This window comes from Lissotriton helveticus, chromosome 2_1, assembly GCF_964261635.1.
Source record: "Lissotriton helveticus chromosome 2_1, aLisHel1.1, whole genome shotgun sequence".
NCBI lineage: Eukaryota > Metazoa > Chordata > Amphibia > Caudata > Salamandridae > Lissotriton > Lissotriton helveticus.
The window spans coordinates 1,548,803,020-1,548,821,854 of record NC_136059.1 but is presented as its reverse complement, the minus strand read 5'-3'; the positions used below and the strand labels follow the sequence as shown (position 1 = coordinate 1,548,821,854).

General features: G+C 41.6%; 1 protein-coding gene across 2 annotated transcripts in view; it reads right to left on the bottom strand.

The window, feature by feature from the left end:
- The window catches only part of PRKG2 (protein kinase cGMP-dependent 2), a 1,208,151-nt gene that overhangs the window by 425,601 nt on the left and 763,715 nt on the right, over window positions 1–18,835 (bottom strand). Inside the window, exon 11 of one of the 2 annotated variants that reach the window (XM_078677576.1) lies at window positions 10,756–10,875. In XM_078677576.1, the coding sequence (XP_078533702.1) occupies window positions 10,756–10,875 (120 nt within the window). Of the gene's footprint in view, window positions 1–10,755; window positions 10,891–18,835 lie in introns of both variants that reach the window. The other variant, XM_078677575.1, reaches the window with a different exon arrangement.

The following is an 18,835-nucleotide window of genomic DNA, read 5'->3' as shown; positions in this document are numbered from 1 at the left end:
GAGACATTTGCATTGAAATGTATGTTGCAGAGGTATGAGCTGTAGTTAAGAAGTATTGCAGGGGACAAGCCTAGCACCACTGCTGTGCTTACTCTGGTGTAGAAAAAGAGGTATTCTCCCCTCCCTATTTATGGGGAAAGAAGAGTAGACAATTTTTATCTGGTGAAGAGTTTCAGTAGATGATGGACTAGTTAGAGTAGCGTGGGAAAAGGACACTATGTGAAAGGAAATAGCGCTTCTCCTGCCTGCCCGCAATTGTCAGCTTGCTGCCCCTATCCCTACCACCTGCACTTTGTGGTCTGTTCTTCTACCCCTTACGCTCCTGCAGCAAATATGACTACTGAAAGATGTTAACAGGAGTTCAGACCTGTGCAAGTATTTGTAATTTCACTGGGTTGACTCTAATTGGAATCTGATCAGTAACATCAAAATGTGATTTTGTTAAATTTCAGAAGGGAGGGATGATGTGCCTGTAGAAACTATGGGTTAATTGAAAACAGGAATTATAAATATATATTATTATTTATGTTTTTTTCCACAATTTCTGCAATCTGTGGCACTGAAACATCATTAAGGGCTTTATTCAGATCTTGGTGGATGGGTTGCTCCATCACAACAGTGACGGATGTCCCCTCCGCTGAAATATAAATCCCATTATATCCTATGAGATTTATATTTCGGCGATGGGATATTCTCCACTGTTGTGATGGAGTAACTCATTTGCCAAGATCTAAATCAGGCCCTAAGTCTTGATTAAATGTTGGAATGCGTTTTGGTGGTGTAATTGCATCAAATGTGGCTATTCATGTCAGAAAAGTCCAATTCGATGGTTTCACTTCATTAGTTGCTGCTTTCATTGAGTTCTAAATTCTTATTTTATATCACAAGAACGACCACCTATGTGTCTGCTAAAGTGTGTCTGGTAGATTTACATTTATTGTGAATTGATGTATGTTAGATATGAATATTTGGGAGTACATGCTGAACACTCAGACTATGAACACATTAAGAGTGCACATTTTGATACCATCACCGTAACGTCTGAACATCTCAAGCATGTTTAAGTGGCTTATACAAAGAGTTCTCCCAAAAAAATTAAGTTGGTAGCCAGGTAAATTACCCTCTTTCAAGCAATATGGTGCTAATGCCAGGAAATATAAATTGTACTTTACTTAAATCAAACAGATTTTTACAAATTCAAGTAGCACCTCAACAAATCTGTTACGTGATATATATTTATTTATTTATTTATTTACAGAGAGTTTTATATAGCGCAAACTTGACCCGAATCGGGTATCAGAGCGCTTTACATAGCACCAGTTGCATTACACGAGGACACATTCATTTTTGTTAGGCACAGGGAGATTAAGTTATTTGCCCAGAATCACAGGATGTTCAGCGTCACTGCCGAGACTTGAATCCAGTTCCCCAGATTCGAGGTCGACCGCCATAGCCGTTGGGCCAACTCCTCTCCCCTAGTGGCCCTAGTCAAATTTTACAGGACTGAAATGATAATTTAGAAGTACAGTGTCAGTTAAAATGTGTTTGAGTTTATTTATGTAAAGAGAATACGTAACAGGTAATTGTGTAAAATAAATGTCACTTGAACTCTGAGATGGCAATATTGGAACATATTACATGTTACATATTTTTATATCACATTATTGAAAATTTTTCATAAGTTAGTAGCCTTCCACTACTGCAGTAATAGGGAAGGTAAGCTCGACCCATGTCCTTGTGACAAGGTTTCTACTCAAAGCACTTACACAAAATGTTTTTTGTAGCTTTATTCGAAACCTAGGTCGTGTACTAACAAAGCCCTTCTGAACATATTTTCTTTAAGACATTACACACAGGCACTTCACTTTCTCCAAAGTCTGGCTACAGAAGAGATAACAGTGACTGTCCATACCTATCTGAGACACGTAATGAAAATTAGGAAGAATTACTACCTTGATCTCAGAAGACCCTCGGAGCCTCCTTCGATTGTGAGCAGTATTAGGACTTTACCTACCTGAGGCTCCCAATTTAAGCCATCTTGCAGGATACCAGTCCCTCTGCATTGAGGCACTTAGAAATGTATCCAGAGTATCCCCTGGATGACTGGGTTTTTCTTTAAGGTGTTTTATGTATGTTGTTTTTTTAGCTGTTGTCAATCGTTCAGCGTTTAATGAACTGACTGCTTTTCAATACTCCCGAGTTTTTTTGTGTCATAATTTTTTATTGAAGTAAAAGTTTACAACAAGGTTGCAATATAATAAAGGCAGCACTGAGCAACATTGAATGGCACAGTAATAAATGGGAGGCGGAAACTGTGAGGGGAAAAGGAAAGGGCGGGGGAGTGGGCAGAGGGAGCAGTGGGAATGTCAAGAGGGGACACAGTAATAAATGGGAGGGGGGAAGGTAGGAGGGGAATAGGACCGGTGGGGGAGATGTGGGAGGGAGCGGCAGGAATGACAAGGAGGGGGAAATATTCCCAAATTTTTAAGTGTTTGGGAATTTTCATTTATGGATCTTTTTTTAACCTTGCACAATATTATAGTATCGTATTGTAATGTATTTTATTGTACTTTTATGGTCTTTTTCAACTACACCGAATAAAGCTTTTAAATCAGAATCTATTACATTATTTCTTAATTGATTTTCATATGCTTTAGAAAGATTTGGACTGTCATCTGCTTAATATGCATTTTTGTCCGAAACAGCAGATATGTGTGTCAATGTTCTAAGAAATGTGTGTTTTTGTTGGGGATAACGTACTGGTATTTAAAATGCCTTTTATGCAACAATGTTTAATATTTATTTATTTATTTATTTATTTATTAGAAAGTTTTGTATAGCGCGAACAAGACCCGTGGGTATCAGAGCGCTTAACATATAGGCGTAAGAGAAAGACATATATATCAAACAGTTATACGGGTATCAGAACGTATAACATATAAGGCGTAGGAGAAAGACATATATATCAAACAGTTATACAGACAACAAATATGAGGTAGATGATAAGAGGTAGATGATAAATATAGTCAATGGTGGATATACTTCTATCACAAGTAAAAAGTGTAAGCAAGTATGAATAGTTGGGTCATTGTCATTTCGTGACTAATCTATTCTAGGTAGACATATATATCAAACAGTTATACGGACAACAAATATGAGGTAGATGATAAGAGGTAGATGATAAATAAAGTCAGAGGTGGATATATTTCTATCATAGGTAAAATGTGTAAACAAGTATGATATTTAGGTCATTGTCAGTTCGTGACTGATCTATTCTAGGTAGTGTATTTCTTCATCAGAAAGCTCTTTACTTCTCGCTTAAATGATGCCACATTTTGGATCTTCCTGATGATAGGAGGAATTGAGTTCCATATTCTGGGGGCAGCTCCTGAGAACGCTCTGTCATAAGTTTTTTTCTTGTGGAAAAAGGCTGGCCATAGTAGAAATTCTTCAGTACTCCTCGCTGGTCGATTCCCTCCCGATAGCTGGATTTTCTTCGCTAGGTATCCTGGGGTGTTGTGGTGTAGCGCTTTATGGGTGATACAAGCTATCTTCATTTGGATTCTTGCTTCATAGGGTAGCCAACTTAAAGCTTTCAAGTGTGGCGATATATGGTCGTATTTCCTGGATCCGGTGATAATTCTTGCCGCAGCGTTTAGGCATGCTTTCAATGGTGCTGTGGACATTTTTGGTAAGCCCGCTAAGGTGGTGCAGCCATATTCAATCCTAGAGATAACTAAGGATTGGATAGCCAATTTGAGATCCGCCTCTGAGATGAATGGTTTCAGTTTTCTTAAGTAGTTCAGGTGGAATCGAGCATTCTTGGCCATTGAGTTGATGTGGGCTTTCATGTCTAGATTCTCGTCCAGAGTGATTCCTAGGGATTTCGCTGACTTGAGTAATGTTGGGGTGCAGTTTAGCGCAGTCACCACTTTCGTCCACTCCTTTATTTCCGTACGGCTCCTTGCTGGTGAGATTAGTAGGAACTCCGTTTTGTTGGCGTTAAGCTTCAGTTGGTTGGTAGTTAACCATTGCAGAGCCATTTTTAAAGCCTTGTTCACTAGTTCCAAGTCTTTTAGGGAAGAGATCTTTAAATATATTTGCGTGTCATCTGCATACATGTGATACGATATCTGTGCTTTTTGGAGAATTTCTGTAAGCGGCTCAACGTAAAGGTTAAACAGATCTGGGGATAACGTTGATCCTTGAGGGACTCCGATTGAAATAGGGCATGGAGGTGAAATTGACTGGTTGACCAGGAATCGTTGTGATCTGTTCTGTAGAAAAGAGATGAACCATTTCAGCACAATTCCTGACAGACCCATCCTGTCCCGTAACCTGGACAATAATGCTTCGTGATTTACGGTGTCGAAGGCCGACGACAGATCGAGGAGAATCAGCAGGCATGCTTTGTTTTGGTCAAGTGCCTGTAGCGCATCGTCAACAATATGGAGGATCGCTGTTTCAGTACTGTGCCCTGCTCTGAATCCTGATTGGCATTCATCAAGCAATGAGAACTTGGTGATGTGTTGGCTTAGTTGGTTCTGTACGCATTTTTCAATTAGTTTGGCCAGTAGCGGGATGTTGGTCACTGGGCGAAAGTTGTTTGGGTCTGATCTATCTGCTGTGGGTTTTTTGATTATGGGGGCAACTTGACCTGTTTTTAGGCAGTCAGGGAGGATCCCTTGTGATAGTGAGGCATTTATAATTTCGGTCCACATTGGAATCAAAACGTGATTGATTTCTTTTACACATTTTGCGGGAAGGGGATCTTGATAGTGATTGTTTGGTTTTATTTTGGAAAGCGTTTTGGCGATACTGTGCTGGTCATATAGTTTGAACGTATCCCAACTTGCCTCATTTTTTGTTATGGTACTCTCCGTTGTAGCGGCAGTATCTCTCGTAGGCATTTGTTCAATGGGAATGTTTGCCACGGCGTCTTTGAGCTCTGCTTCTAGTGATTTCGCCCTCTCTGTGAAAAATGTAGAAAATTCTTCACAATTTAGGGGTGTTTTTGAGTTCTCATGGGCAGATTTGGCTAATTTGTTTGATTGTTGCTTTAGGATTTCAAAGAGTTTTCGTGGTCTGTTTTTGGCACTATCCAGTTCTGACCGTATGAATTCCTGTTTTGATTTGATGATCATTTTATTATATTGGCCTCTAATTTTTCTGAGTGCTTTCAGCTCTGGGGATGAAGGGTGTTGTCTCCATTTTCTTTCGGCCATTCTCAATTTGCGCCTTTCTTCATTTAGCGATTCATTAAACCATGGATTTTTTGTCTTCTCCGAGATATTTTTCAGTTTTAAAGGCAGGGTGTTATTGACAATAGTTTCGACCGTTGTTATATAGTGTTCGGTCAGTTCGTTTACGTTCTGCAGGTTGTTATGAGGTTTTAGGTCTCTTTCACAGCTTTCCACTAGTAGCTCTAAGTTTGCATCTCTTGTGTCTCTAACCCATTTTTTGGTCTTGAGGGGTTGTCTGGTTGTGCCTTTTTCCATTATAGGTATCGTGAATGTTATGGCATGATGATCCGACCAGTCGCATGGTGTTATAGAGAGGATTGCTGTATCTTTGTTTCGCGCAATAATCCAGTCTAACGTCGCTCCTTTCGAATGTGTGGGTTGTGTGCATAGTGGAGTAAGGTTCAGTTCAGCAAGGAAATCTTTCAGCGATTTGACCAGTTTGTCGTTGTGGTCCTCCCAGTGTAAGTTGAAGTCGCCAAGAAATATATTATTGACGCCGTCATTAGAGTTGGTCGTTATGATCTCTATTAGCTCCTCTGTAAACTTTTCGCTGTCTCCTGGTGGATGGTAAAAAGAATGGAGGTTGAATCTTTGTTTGGTAGCTGTTCTGAAATTAAGACCTAGGTATTCGCTTGATTCTAGGGGGTCGGCTTGGATTTGTTTGACCTCAATATCTGATCTGTGAATGCAGGCTATGCCTCCTCCTAACTTTATGGGTCTATTGAGTCTCAAAATGTTGAATTGGGGTGGTACTAGGAGATCCATGATAGGGGATGAGGATTCCGTAAGCCATGTTTCAGTAAGGACTGCTAAATCAATGTCCTTGTTGATGATGAGGTCAGCTATATCCGACGCATGTTTCGTTGCCGACCGACAGTTGAGTAGTAGACATGTCAGCGGTTTTTCTTTGTTGCTGAGGTTTCCATTCTTATTCTCTGTGGCTGTGAGTTGTACCTGTTGTAGATTGTGAGGGTTAGATGTTCTATCATTCTTTCTCGATGTTCTGTTTGAGTCGAGTGGTACTGTTTCGATTCTTTCCTCTCTCTCGTGTTCCGGTATTTCGTACGATCGGGTTAAGGCCAGAGTTTCCTCCTTCGATAAAGGTTTTGCCCTATTCGGTCTGTTGTCATTATGTTTCAACTGCCAGATCGTTTCGTTACTCTTTCTTTGTGAGCGGTGTATCACGTTTTGGATGTGCGTGACCTTGGAGTGAATGCTCGTCATCATCTCCTCGATTTTATCCATTGCCTGTGAGGTATTTATAGTGATTTGGGCCATCTTGTTTACTAGTTTCTGGAGCATATTAATATCTTTCCTGTTCTGATGTGATTTCTTAGGGTAGGCAGATCTATTGCTCCGGGGTTTGTATTTTGTTCTTCTCTTTATTGGATCTGTTCTTTGTTCCGTATCCCTTTCATTTGTAACCCATGTTTGATTGTTCCTTCCGTTACTATTGGGGGTGTCGTCATTGCTCGTTCCGTTATGTGTTGTCATGGGTGCGTTTGTGGGTGAAAGTCTGCATGGTGTTGGTGTTATACTCAAGGGAGGTGTAGGGGGGCTGATATCTTCTCCCTCGTCCACTTCTTGGTTGTCATGGGGCATTATTCTCGAGATCGATGTATGCTCTACCAGGGAGGCTTCTTCGTTCATGAGCGAGGACGGCTCTTCTCTTTGGAGCCGGTTCTGTTCATTGTTTGTCTGATTGATAAATCTCTCCGTTCTTTCTGTCGTGTTCTCAGACTTGGACCTTGCTATCTCAGGTCTATCTTCTCGTATCGAGCTTTGATCATGGTGTCCCCTATATCTAATGACTCCACTGTTGTTATCATTAGCGACAGGAGTGTCTCCTGGTGCGATCTGGTGTAGTTGGTGTCTTGGGTCTTCTAATGAGTCTTTCATTATTTGGAATATCTTGGCAAATTTCTCCAGTTCTCTGTTTGCTGCTTGTATCAACACTGTACCCGATTTGTAGATGGTGATACTTAGTTCTGCTCTGCATCTGTATGATGGTGAGGTCATCATTTTTATGCCATGAGGGATGTTTGTAGTCGTTTTTATGGCAAGCATCCTTGAGAAGGTGTTGCGCCATTTTGTTGTTTTGTTCGTGTAGAATATGAGGTTATTCATTGAAGCGCCATTAGTTATATTGAAATATAGGTCCGTAAATAGTATGTCTTGGTTTTTTCTCAGGGTGTCGTGTTTAAACTTTTTTGCTGCATTCTTGGATAGATTAGGTGGGTATTTTATAGTCTGAGCTTTCGAGCCTACCGTCTCTTGGTATCGCCCGCTCATACTAGCTCTGTGTAACAAGTCTTCAAGTGACTCTTTCCTCAGCTTGCTTCAGGGTATAAAGGTAGCAAGTCTTCAAGTGACTCTTTCCTCCGCTTGCTTCCGGGTAAAAATGCTGCTGATGATGCTTTGTTCCCCTTCTGTGCTTACTTTCTGAATCTAGTCTTGTTTTATATAAAAATTTGCTGTGTGAAAAATTTCAACTCAGTTTACTCCTGGTATTCTTTTTGTCAATTATAATTCCAGATGGTCACAGTTAGAGATCTCTTAGCTCTCTCGTTATCTTCTTAGTTGTATTGTCATTGGGTTGTGTAATATAGCACCCAGATAGTGTAAGATGGCTGCTGTCGGGCTGGTTCTTGTAGGAGCAGAGAAGACTTTCTCTCTTTCCACTACTTCAATTTGGTCCTTCTTCCCTGGTCGACTGTTTTTATTCCTTGTTGGTTGTTTCAAAGAGGTGCTAGTTTTCCCCCGTTCAGGAGGTGACCTTTCTTTAATTATTTAATTGTCAGCTCAGCTCAGCTTGGAGTACTCGAGCACTTAGATCGCCGGGTTATTGTTGGTCATGTCCGATTTTGGGCGCCATTTTAAGGTCAGGCAGGGCACAGTTTAGGCTCCCGACTGATTCACTCTTCATGATTTTATTAAAATACGGTCCCGCTTTCCTCCTCACTCACCGCTGGGCGCAAGGACCTCCACGGGCCCCCGCTTTCGATTGCCGTCTTGCTCCTGTCCTCTGCTCGCAATTTCCGACGTCTTTGCTGATGGCTCCGTCAAGACGCTCGTCTCCGCACGCGCTGTCGAGCTCCAGCTGGGGCTGGCTTGCTACGAGATGTTCTTCCCTGCGTGAGATGGTCCTCGTAGGAGACCCCCGCCTCATCGCCTACCCGGGGGTCGTCTCTTCACATCGGCAGCTTCCAGGCTCCTTCGAATCAGTGCTGTGTCGGGTGTACACACACCCCGTCAGCTGTCCGCCTTATGCTGCTTATTATTCAAGTCTCATCAAGCTTCCACCCTGCACTATTCGTCCTGCTTTCACCGGGCACCACGGATGGGCAGTTCTTCTCCGGCGGCTCTCAATCCTCCAGGTCAGTGTGTGTCCGCCATTTGCTGACCGGTCTTCTGTGTTGCCTTCTAATGCGCTCGCCACACTGCTCGTTCCGCTGTTGTAGCTACTCTGCACTTCAGCTCCTCATCCCGTAGATTTGGCAAGGGAGTTTGTTCGTCTTCTTCAGGGTATTTCCGGGATTTAAACCAGTTACGGTGATCCCTACCCCAGGAGCTCTCTCACAGAGCTCTTATTCGGCGGCCATCTTTTCGGCTCCCTCCCTTAATAGTATAAGTCATGTTTTAAATACGAAATGCATTGTAAGGAAATTAAAAACGGGTTCTAAAATGTGTTTTTCTTTAGCAGTACATTGGCATTATAGAGTAAATTTAACAAGACATACATGATGAAAGAAAATAAAGTGCAATATGGAAAAGTGTCATTTTTGCTATCAGTGATCTAAAATTGGAAGGAAAGCGTCTCTTTTAACAGAGCTAATAAGAAGAAGAAATGTTTTGATAACCATCCATTTAACTTATTTATTTGATTTGGGAGGCAACATATACTGCAAATCAATGCAGCACTGTGAATTACTGGAAATAATAATTCACAGTTAAAACCTCTTTTCTGTGAAATACAAGCTTTGGAACCACTGATAAATATTACAGTTTATGGGACTTATAGTATGGCGGACAGTATATCCTCTACTGTTTGATGGATTATCAAGCCTGCCTAGCTCTAAATAATGTCCTGAGTTTCAAGTGAAAGTATTTTTTCTGATTTGCCTGTAACATTTGACTCCAAGGATAGATTTGGCAAACCTGAAAATCCAGTAACTCAGTCAGCTAAGTTTCGGCATGCCACGTTTCATGAAGAGATCTATCAATGGGAAAAAATGTTGAGGAGGGTGAAAAAGAGTATAATTAATTTCCAACTTTAACTCCCATAGGAAATTTTGCTAAAAGGGAGAGAGAAAACCAACTTGAAATGCACCACTGGCCCCCCAGGGCATGTCCCTCCCACACAGGTTTTAGAATATTTTAAAAAAGAGTCCCAGGAGGTGGTGGACCCTGGGGCAGTGGGGGGGGGGAGGTCCGTGAGCCCTCCCGCACATAATTTACATAGCCCTGGGGAGGTGGCGGTCCCCGGGACTGTGGGGGGCCCCAAGTGGCAGTGCCCCAGGACCTGGCCAACCCGGGGGCTTTTTGAAAACGAAGCGCGGGAGCCTGCGCTTCTATTTTTAAAATAATTTGGTGGGATTTGCTCCTCCTGGCGTATGATAACGCTTCAATTGGACCCAGCCGAGCGACCACGAGAAGCCCAGGTTCGAGGAAGAGATCCCATTACTAAGTGAGTCCAATTGAAGCGTTATCATACGCCAGGAGGACTCCCTGATCCTCCGTGTTACCAGGCAGGACTAAACATTGTCCGGATACTCCAATGCAGCCTTGCCTGCCTCCACACTAATTACTGTCCCCAGATATACTGTCCTGATGAGACCCTGTACCTAGAGAGGGTCGAAACGGCATCGACAACTAACAAAAGAGACAGCCTGGATTATTTATCAATCAATCTACTCTGCTTGTCCTTTTCCTTCTTTTTCTTTTTGAAATTCACCAATAACCGTCCTTATGTTCAACTATGTCACTAAATATTCACTGAAATAGGGTTATGGTCACTGCACTTGGGGTCACAAAATCACTTTAAATGTGTGAAAAAACAAAACAAATAGAAACTGTTTGCTTGTACATATTTTCTACCTATGTTCAAAATAAATGTACCTGCTTCGGCTGAAGCCAGGTATACTTCAATGATAAGTCTCTGCGGGCTTGTTTAGGAATACTTGAGATATTTGATTAAAATTGTGACTTCAAGAAAGGTCTCCCATTTCATTTCTTATTTCTAAGTTTAGCAGTGCAATTACTTATTTGCAAAAGTGTTTATTGGTGTACTAAATGAGTTCCTTGTGAACACTGTTGTGTACTTATATAATGCAATAAAAGCACCCAAAGATGTAATATATCACTGGCAGTATCTAATTATATTTCATGGGACTGCAGAGAGTAATACATGTTGTTTCATGATGTTGTATCTACAATGTTACATTATTGTGCTTTTATGGCAGCAATTGCCGAAATAAAGTGAACTTGAATAAAATGCTCTGAGAATCCTTACAAGCTCCACTCTTCCGAAACCTCCAACGCCAAGTGTTGAGATTATTTCCAGATTCTGGAATGGGCAAGAAGAAGACAACCTGGCGACTTTCTCCTTCAGCTGGATTACCTCCAAAGACACCTTCTTTACCAATCGCTCGCATGTCGATCTGCTAGACAAGAGAGGGAGCAATCAATGATGGTTATTTAGTGTCACTCTTACCAGCGGCAAGTACTGTTATTATAGATTCACTGGCATTATAATACACTTACACTGATGAACTCTTCAACATCAGTGATATTTGCAGCAATGATTTACTATTGGCTTAAATATGCATTGAAATTGATGCGCCATTTGTTGTTTGACAATGATGTTTAGATGAATCACTAAAACTTATCAACTTGCATTAGGTCTGCAACAATTGCCCAGATCAGTGGTAGAAATGGAAATTAGGTACTTAGAGAAGCTACATATTTGATGAAGAGTGGGGAGTAATGGATTCAGCTAAGAAAGATGGAATCTTGAGGGATGGCATTATGAGGAGCATAGTAAATCACTTTCAGCTTATTGGTCGCCAGTAAATCACACGTATATATACATTATAGTGGCATATACTTTCCCTAAAGAAACTGAGAGCACGTGTTGCCTTCTATGGGTATGTAATGCCAAGTAAAATTGAAAAAAACAGATATGAACAAAAAAAAGATGCAGGAAAAAAAAAGAAACTGACAGCAGGGAAAAATATTTTAAGCATCTTTGGCTTACTTTAGGTTTAAGGGTTCAGGTGTAAACATGTTTGTGTCTCCAGCAGGTTTCAGGGTGTAATGCTAGTAAAATAGCTCAGGTGATTAATGCACTCTGCATAGATTGGTGTGCTAGTTTTGGTTGCAAGCTTGATTCCTAATAGAACAGCTTGGTGGATGACCGCGGTTGCTGTAGATCATTGTGTGTTACAGGTCTATCCTCTGTATAAGTAGTTCAATTGATTAATGTATTTGTTGCACAGATCTCTGTGTACAATGAAAATCAACGATTCAATTTTGTTAAGATAGCTCAGGTGGTTATGCACTTGCTACAAACAGAAGCATACAGCTTTCAATATATGCAAGCATTTAGTAATAGGAATAGATCTGACTTATAGCTGAAAGAGCCTCTTCAGTTACTAATGAATTTAGGCACTTTTTAACTCCATACATGCACTGTGACAGTCATCCCTGCATTCATACATCCATTTTCCACCCACATACTTACATTCACCCACTTACCCATCAGCAATAAACAGATAGACGTTCTCAACAAGCATATGGAAGATATACTAAAATAATAGCAGTCGTAAAAAGAATGCATGTTGTCACCTAAACGGCAGAACTATGCTTGAAATAATAAAATTAAACATATCACCAAGCAACCATCTTGCAGTGGTACTGTACTTAGTGTATCAGGATTTTAAAGTTCCAGCATAGCTACACAATTAGGAGCAATGTGTTGCCCCATCTTGGAACAGTAAAAGAATGACATCCTAACATTTGTTCTTAGCTGTCATCTTTGAGTATTAAAGTGTATACTTGTTTTGTTGTTATCCTGATCCAAGGTGGCCAAAATAATGCTTCTAACCATGGTAGTCATCTTCAAACTTTACAGCAATGATACACTGTGGGCTAGACCATTCTAAAATGGCCTCCCAGTGCACAGGGTAAAGCATAAGGAAAGTTAATCAAGCAGGAAGGAAGTAGCCCATAAGGACTGTCTGGGAAGCTTCAGGATGCTCTAATAAAAAAATAGGAGAACAGGGAAAGGAACAAAAGGGGGAATATAAAAGAAAACCCATGGGAAACTAAAGGACTGCTCACCAAACCAGCCATTGAATCTCACTGCATGTGATCCAGCAAAGTGCCGTTAACTAACAGGAAAATACAACCACTGGCATAAATGGACTAACCCATTACTTTATGCAGTGTACTGCAATAGGGAGGAGGAGAATTTGAATGACACTGGAACATGTAGGAGGGGCTGACCCAAAGACTCTCTCCATATATGTATGTAGAGCTTGTTTATGTTTTTTTTATTGCAATGGCCTAGCAGAAAACGACACCAGCCATGCCCTCCTAAGATTTTCACAATAAATATGTCAGGCTTACAGCCTTTTTTGTAAATTTTCATAACAAACAGATAAGACCTATGGCATCTGCTATGACCTTTCCTAATGATTTATAAGGTTTACACTCTTTACCATTGGCCTCTTCATCATAACCAACTCAGACCTACTATATTGAGCATACGCTTTCCAACAAGATAATCATCACGTGTACAGTCCTACAATTTGAAATATGCACATAATTACAATTGGCAAAACAATTTCTATCCCCTCTCACCAACAATGATTTTCACAGAGCAAATCTTCACCCCTCATGGTCTTGTAAGAGAAACATGAACAACAAACAAACTTAGAGGTCTAAATCAGAAACCTGATCTGAATATCTTTCAGAATACCTTCATGTCTAAAAAGTACATCAAGATGTAAATGTAAATGTATTGCGACTTATATAGCGCACGTATCACCCAAAGGCATCAAGGCGCTTGCTTAGGGAACCCGTCCTGGTATTCCCCTGTGAGATACCCCGGCAGGGTATCCACAAGGTGAAAGCCAGGCATCCCGCCGCGAGGGGCCGTAGTGGAGATTAAGCAAGCTATTGCCCAGAGTCGCAGAGTGTGACCCCGTGAGTCGAGTAGGCACCGGAGAGAGAATTGTCAAGTCCGTGGAATTTTTGAGCCCGAGACCCGCCGAGGCGGGGAATCGAACCCTGGTCCACGGCCGATCTCAGCTTCCGGGTCTGCCGCCTCTAACCACTGAGCCATGCTTCTCCACGATAAAGAAGTGGCTAACAGTTATGAACAACAGACCAGATCGCCAAGAAAAGGGCCACCTGTAATTGCTAATCAAAACCCATTATGGATTCCCATCAATAACTTGTATGGATCAATGTTTTCTTTTGGTAATCCTGCCAGGGTATTCTGTCTCTTGATCATTGAGACATACGGCATACCCCCATCTTTGGCATGGGGTAATGACCTACAATTACTAGATTAGACCAAATGATGATGACCTGATGGGAAAGTGCAGTGCAAAAAATATAAAGATGAATGTGATGGTTAAAACAGGATAGGGAGCTTTAACAAAAATTACTTTATTGGGCATAAGCCCCTTCCTTGTTAAAAACAAGAACAGTGCAACAACATAAACGCAGTTTAAACAAATAGCTGCGAGAGGACCAACATGTTTCAGCCTATTATGGGAAGAAACCCAAGGCTTTCGTCAGGGTCTCTGTTCTCAAAGAATGCTACTGCCAAATTAGTGAGAAACGTGTGAAAAAATTATAATAAAAAACACACAAGTGAATTAATAACAGTAAAGGATATATTTCTCCTACATCTGTTTCAATTCCTCCTTGGCACCTGGTGTGATCCAGTGTGCCCGGGGAAAGGACCTCACCTCTTCCTGGACCTGGCTCAGGTAAATGTGAGACCCCGCTCTGTCCGTCGTTGTCCCAAACGATGACTGACTCATTTTTGTTAAAGCTCCCTATCCTGTTTTAACCATCACATTCATCTTTATATTTTTTGCACTGCACTTTCCCATCAGATCATCATCATTTGGTCTAATCTAGTAATTGTAGGTCATTACCCCATGCCAAAGATGGGGGTATGCCGTATGTCTCAATGATCAAGAGACAGAATACCCTGGCAGGATTACCAAATGAAAACATTGATCCATACAAGTTATTGATGGGAATCCATAATGGGTTTTGATTAGCAATTACAGATGGCCCTTTTCTTGGCGATCTGGTCTGTTGTTCATAACTGTTAGCCACTTCTTTATCTTGAGGTACTTTTTAGACATGAAGGTATTCTGAAAGATATTCAGATCAGGTTTCTGATTTAGACCTCTAAGTTTGTTTGTTGTTCATGTTGTTCCTTCAAGGGGATAGAACTTAGACGGGTCTTTAAATGTCCCTTTAGCCCTCCGATACCGTTTTGTTAGTTATACTTGTAAGAGAAACCCCAGTACAAGACTCCTTGCCTAATATAGTAAATTATGAGAATTAATGTCACACAATACCTCCTGACTTTAGTTCAGTGTGATAACAATCCAAAGGTTTTTGGATTTAACATAGTTTTTTCACATGCATAAACTATGTCTACTGCTTTTTGTCATCATTTTTTTCAGAATAAACAGATCAGACCTGTGGCGTCTGACATAAACTTTCCCAATTAATACATTAGGCCCATATTGTTTATCATTCACTCGTCATCAAAACAAGCTCAGGTCTACTTTATTAAGTCCAAGCTTTGCCACAAAGAAACCATCAGCACACATTCATAAAACTAGATTTACAACTGTCAAACCAAAATCAAACCCCTCCGAAACGACATACCAAGGATTCTTGAAGCTCTAATTTACATGCAGAGCCTGTCATGGGGCTAACCTACACCTGGTTTACTATGGTAATCACTGACATTCCCTGTAACAAAATATCAGTCTACAGTCTTTATCTCAGTCTAATGGCAATTGGAAATTCACCTTATAGACTATTGGCTTTATCCTATGCTTTTTTTCAAAATAATTAAGTCAGGCACACTTTCTTAATAAACAGATCAGTCCGATGGCATCTGGCATACCATTCCAAATGAACCGCCAGGCCTATAACTTTTATTGTTCACTTGTCACCATCACAAACTTGGGCTGCCTATTTTGACCAAACGCTTTCTCTCACAGTAGCTGTCACGCAGTTTGCAAATACGCATACAATTACACAATTGGTAAAACAATATACAATCCTTCTTAAGAAGGTCTAACAAGGATCATCACACTGCAGATCTTCAACTTCAACAAGAGGTATGTCAGAGGAGCGAACCAAAGAGGCAAACCAACAGCAAAATCGTGCCTTCTGTGGTAACCTGTGAGAATCCATCTAATGCAATACCTGTCTACAGGCTTTAACATGGTGTGGTAACAATCCACTTTTAAAGGCCTATTGGCTTCAACGTATGTTTTCTTTTTTTTTTATAACTTTATTTATTTTTTTTTCAACAAAAAGCCAGAGACATAAGAACAATAACACAATGGGGCCGATTCCGATTTGGGAAAAACCGCTCCGAATAGCCGTTCGGAGCATTTTTCCAGTACGAATCGTACCCTGCAACGTCCCCCGAACGTACGACGAAGTACGATTCGTACCAGGAGTGATACTCCATACGAGTCGTACAGAGACCGTACGACTCTGATCTCCGTACGATTCTCCCTCGGAACCCGCTGTACGCGACATCTGTACGGTTCGCGGCTGGTTTTTACGACCCAGCAAGTATGATACGTGTCGGGTACGCCCCGTACGACCCTTTTTCGACGGGAGCTGAAAACAGCAGTAAAAGCAGAGTTCGCGCCGGAACAGGTATGGAACGGCCCCCCCCGGGTACGGTACGTACCCCCATGATCGCAGGTGTACGGTGCGTACCCCTGCAATCATGGGGTGTACGCACCGTACCCCATGTACACGGTTCGTACACCCATCGTACATGGGGTACAGTGCGTACACCCCATGATCGCAGGGGTACGCACTGTACCCCTGCGATCATGGGGGGTACGCACCGTACCCCTGCGATCATGGGGTGTACGGACCGTACGTGTGTATGTGTTTGTGTGCTTTTCCGTACAACTCGCCCTTACCTGACGTGGACCGTACAAATCGCATACTCATACCCCGGTCCCGATCATACTCCTCGGGTCATACGGCATGTGTATGAGTGGTACAGCATGTGTACGAGTCGTTCGGTTCACGGTTTCAGCCTTGCAATACATACTGATCGCGACGATTCGGACGGATTCACGGAATACGGATCGTACTACGCGACTCGGACGGACGGGTACAATTCGTACGGAGAGGGCTCTGGATACAAATCGTACGTTTTTTCCCCCAAATTGGAATCAACCCCATAGTGTCGAGTTGGGGAAACAAGTTAATGAATACATATATCTTTATCAAAAAAACTATAACAAGCAGCGTGGTGTAAAAACATGGACCTGGTTATGATTACAGAACGCACAGTATACGCAAGCAGGGGGAGCCACGCAAGTGGAATAAAATCTGGACTCCCTGGAATGTTTTCCGAAGGGACATATGTGAACCCCTGCCGGAGGAGGACATACATAGTTCAGATAGTGAGGAAGAAGGGGACTAAGATAGGGTACTTGGGTGGAATTGTAACTGACGATGAAAAGGATATATTGCTGCCTCTATAGGAAATGTATATTTAATCCTATGTATTGAAATGATCGTAACATTAATGTATGATTCATGTCAAAACTGCCAATGTAATTGTTTTGTTCAATAAAACTTTAATAAAAAAATAAAAAACGATAACAAATGTTTGACCTACTAAACAATTGATGGAGAGAAAAAAAAGGGGGAGAAAATGGTTTTAATGCGAGAGCCAGTACTCAAAAGGGGCCCAGATCTTAGATGCCACTTGGCGCCTCCTGCTCCCTCTCAACAGATACACTGAAGATTCCAAATTATACCAAGCCAACATCCTAGCTTTCCAGTGATCAAAGGTAGGAGCCTCCGGACTTAACCAATGTGAAGTTATACATAACCGTAGCATTCCCATTGCAATGAACAGGAATGCTCGAGCATACCTTGTTCTTTTATTAGCTCCTGAATATTCACAGCCCGTTATGATCAACTCCGGAGAGATGTTAACCGGGATTTTGAGCACCTGATTGATAAAAACCTCAATATCCTTCAGAAAAAAACTCAAATTAGAACATGAATAAAACATGTGAATTGCATCAGCTGCAAAAAAATTACATCTAGAGCAATAATCCCCCTAACCACCCCCCCAGCTAGCAATCTTGGCAGGGGTATGATATAGATTGAACATAGCCATGTAGCTTTGCGAACGCAAAGTACCCGAAACTAAAACAGACCTGGCTGGTTCAAGCGGCTGTTTCAAATCCACTACTGGAATACCAAATTTCGCCGCCCACTTAACATTATGAATGTCCAAATCATCGGGGAGATCTGACAAGAGATATTGATAGATAATGCCTATTCTGGCTCTTTTCTTGATCAATTCAACTACGGTAATATTATCATGCAAGCTAGGATTTCTACGATAATTCCTATCCAAAAAACTCCTAACCTGCTAATATTGAAAGAAATCATTAGAGTGCAAATGAAACTTATCCTTTAGGAAGGAAAAGGAGGCCAGCTGACCATCTTGACCCAGATCGCCGATGTCTTTTAAGCCTGCAGAATACCATTTAAATGTTACACCATCCTGAAATATCGGTGGTAGTACACCCACAGCGCTAAGCGGAGTATAAGAATTAATCTTCGGGATAGCCACACGAGAACTAATTTTCTGCCAGATAGAAAACAGAGCCCAACTGACCTTAAATTTAGTTTTTTTGAAATAGCTTGGCTCAAGCACACGTGTTAGAACACCTTTGGCAGCATCACCGAGGGCTAGATCGTAAATAGATGGACTGATGCATAAGTGAATCTACCCTATCGCCCACCAATGGTGAGCCAAAATGCTGTAGCATGGCAGCCCAGTAGTAATGTAAGAGATTACGGACGGACCAGCCCCCTCGCTCCTTGGGGAGACAGGTCCATTTCGCAGCTCTTCTTACCCGGTGATAGCCCCTTAAAACCTCTGACAAATTCTCTCCGCCCTAACCAATGTTACCTGTGGGATCAGAAGAGGAATTGACCTGAAAAAGTATAAAAACTTTGGGAGAATTAACATTTTCAGAACATTACAAAGTCCAAAGAGTGACAGGTGGAGATGGTCTAACCTCTCGAACTTAGTATGAAGAGAATCGATAGCGGGGAGATAGTTTAAATCCGGAATCTGACCGACCTCAGGGGCGATTTGAACCCCAAGATAAATAGCTTCTGTTGCAACAGATACCTGCGAGGAAGGCATACCTGCTGACTGGATAACTTGAGTTTTTGTAATGTTAAGCTTGTATCCAGACATAGCCCCGAATTGACCGGCCAGAGTCTCTAGGGCCGCAAAAGTGGACCCAACATCATCAGTT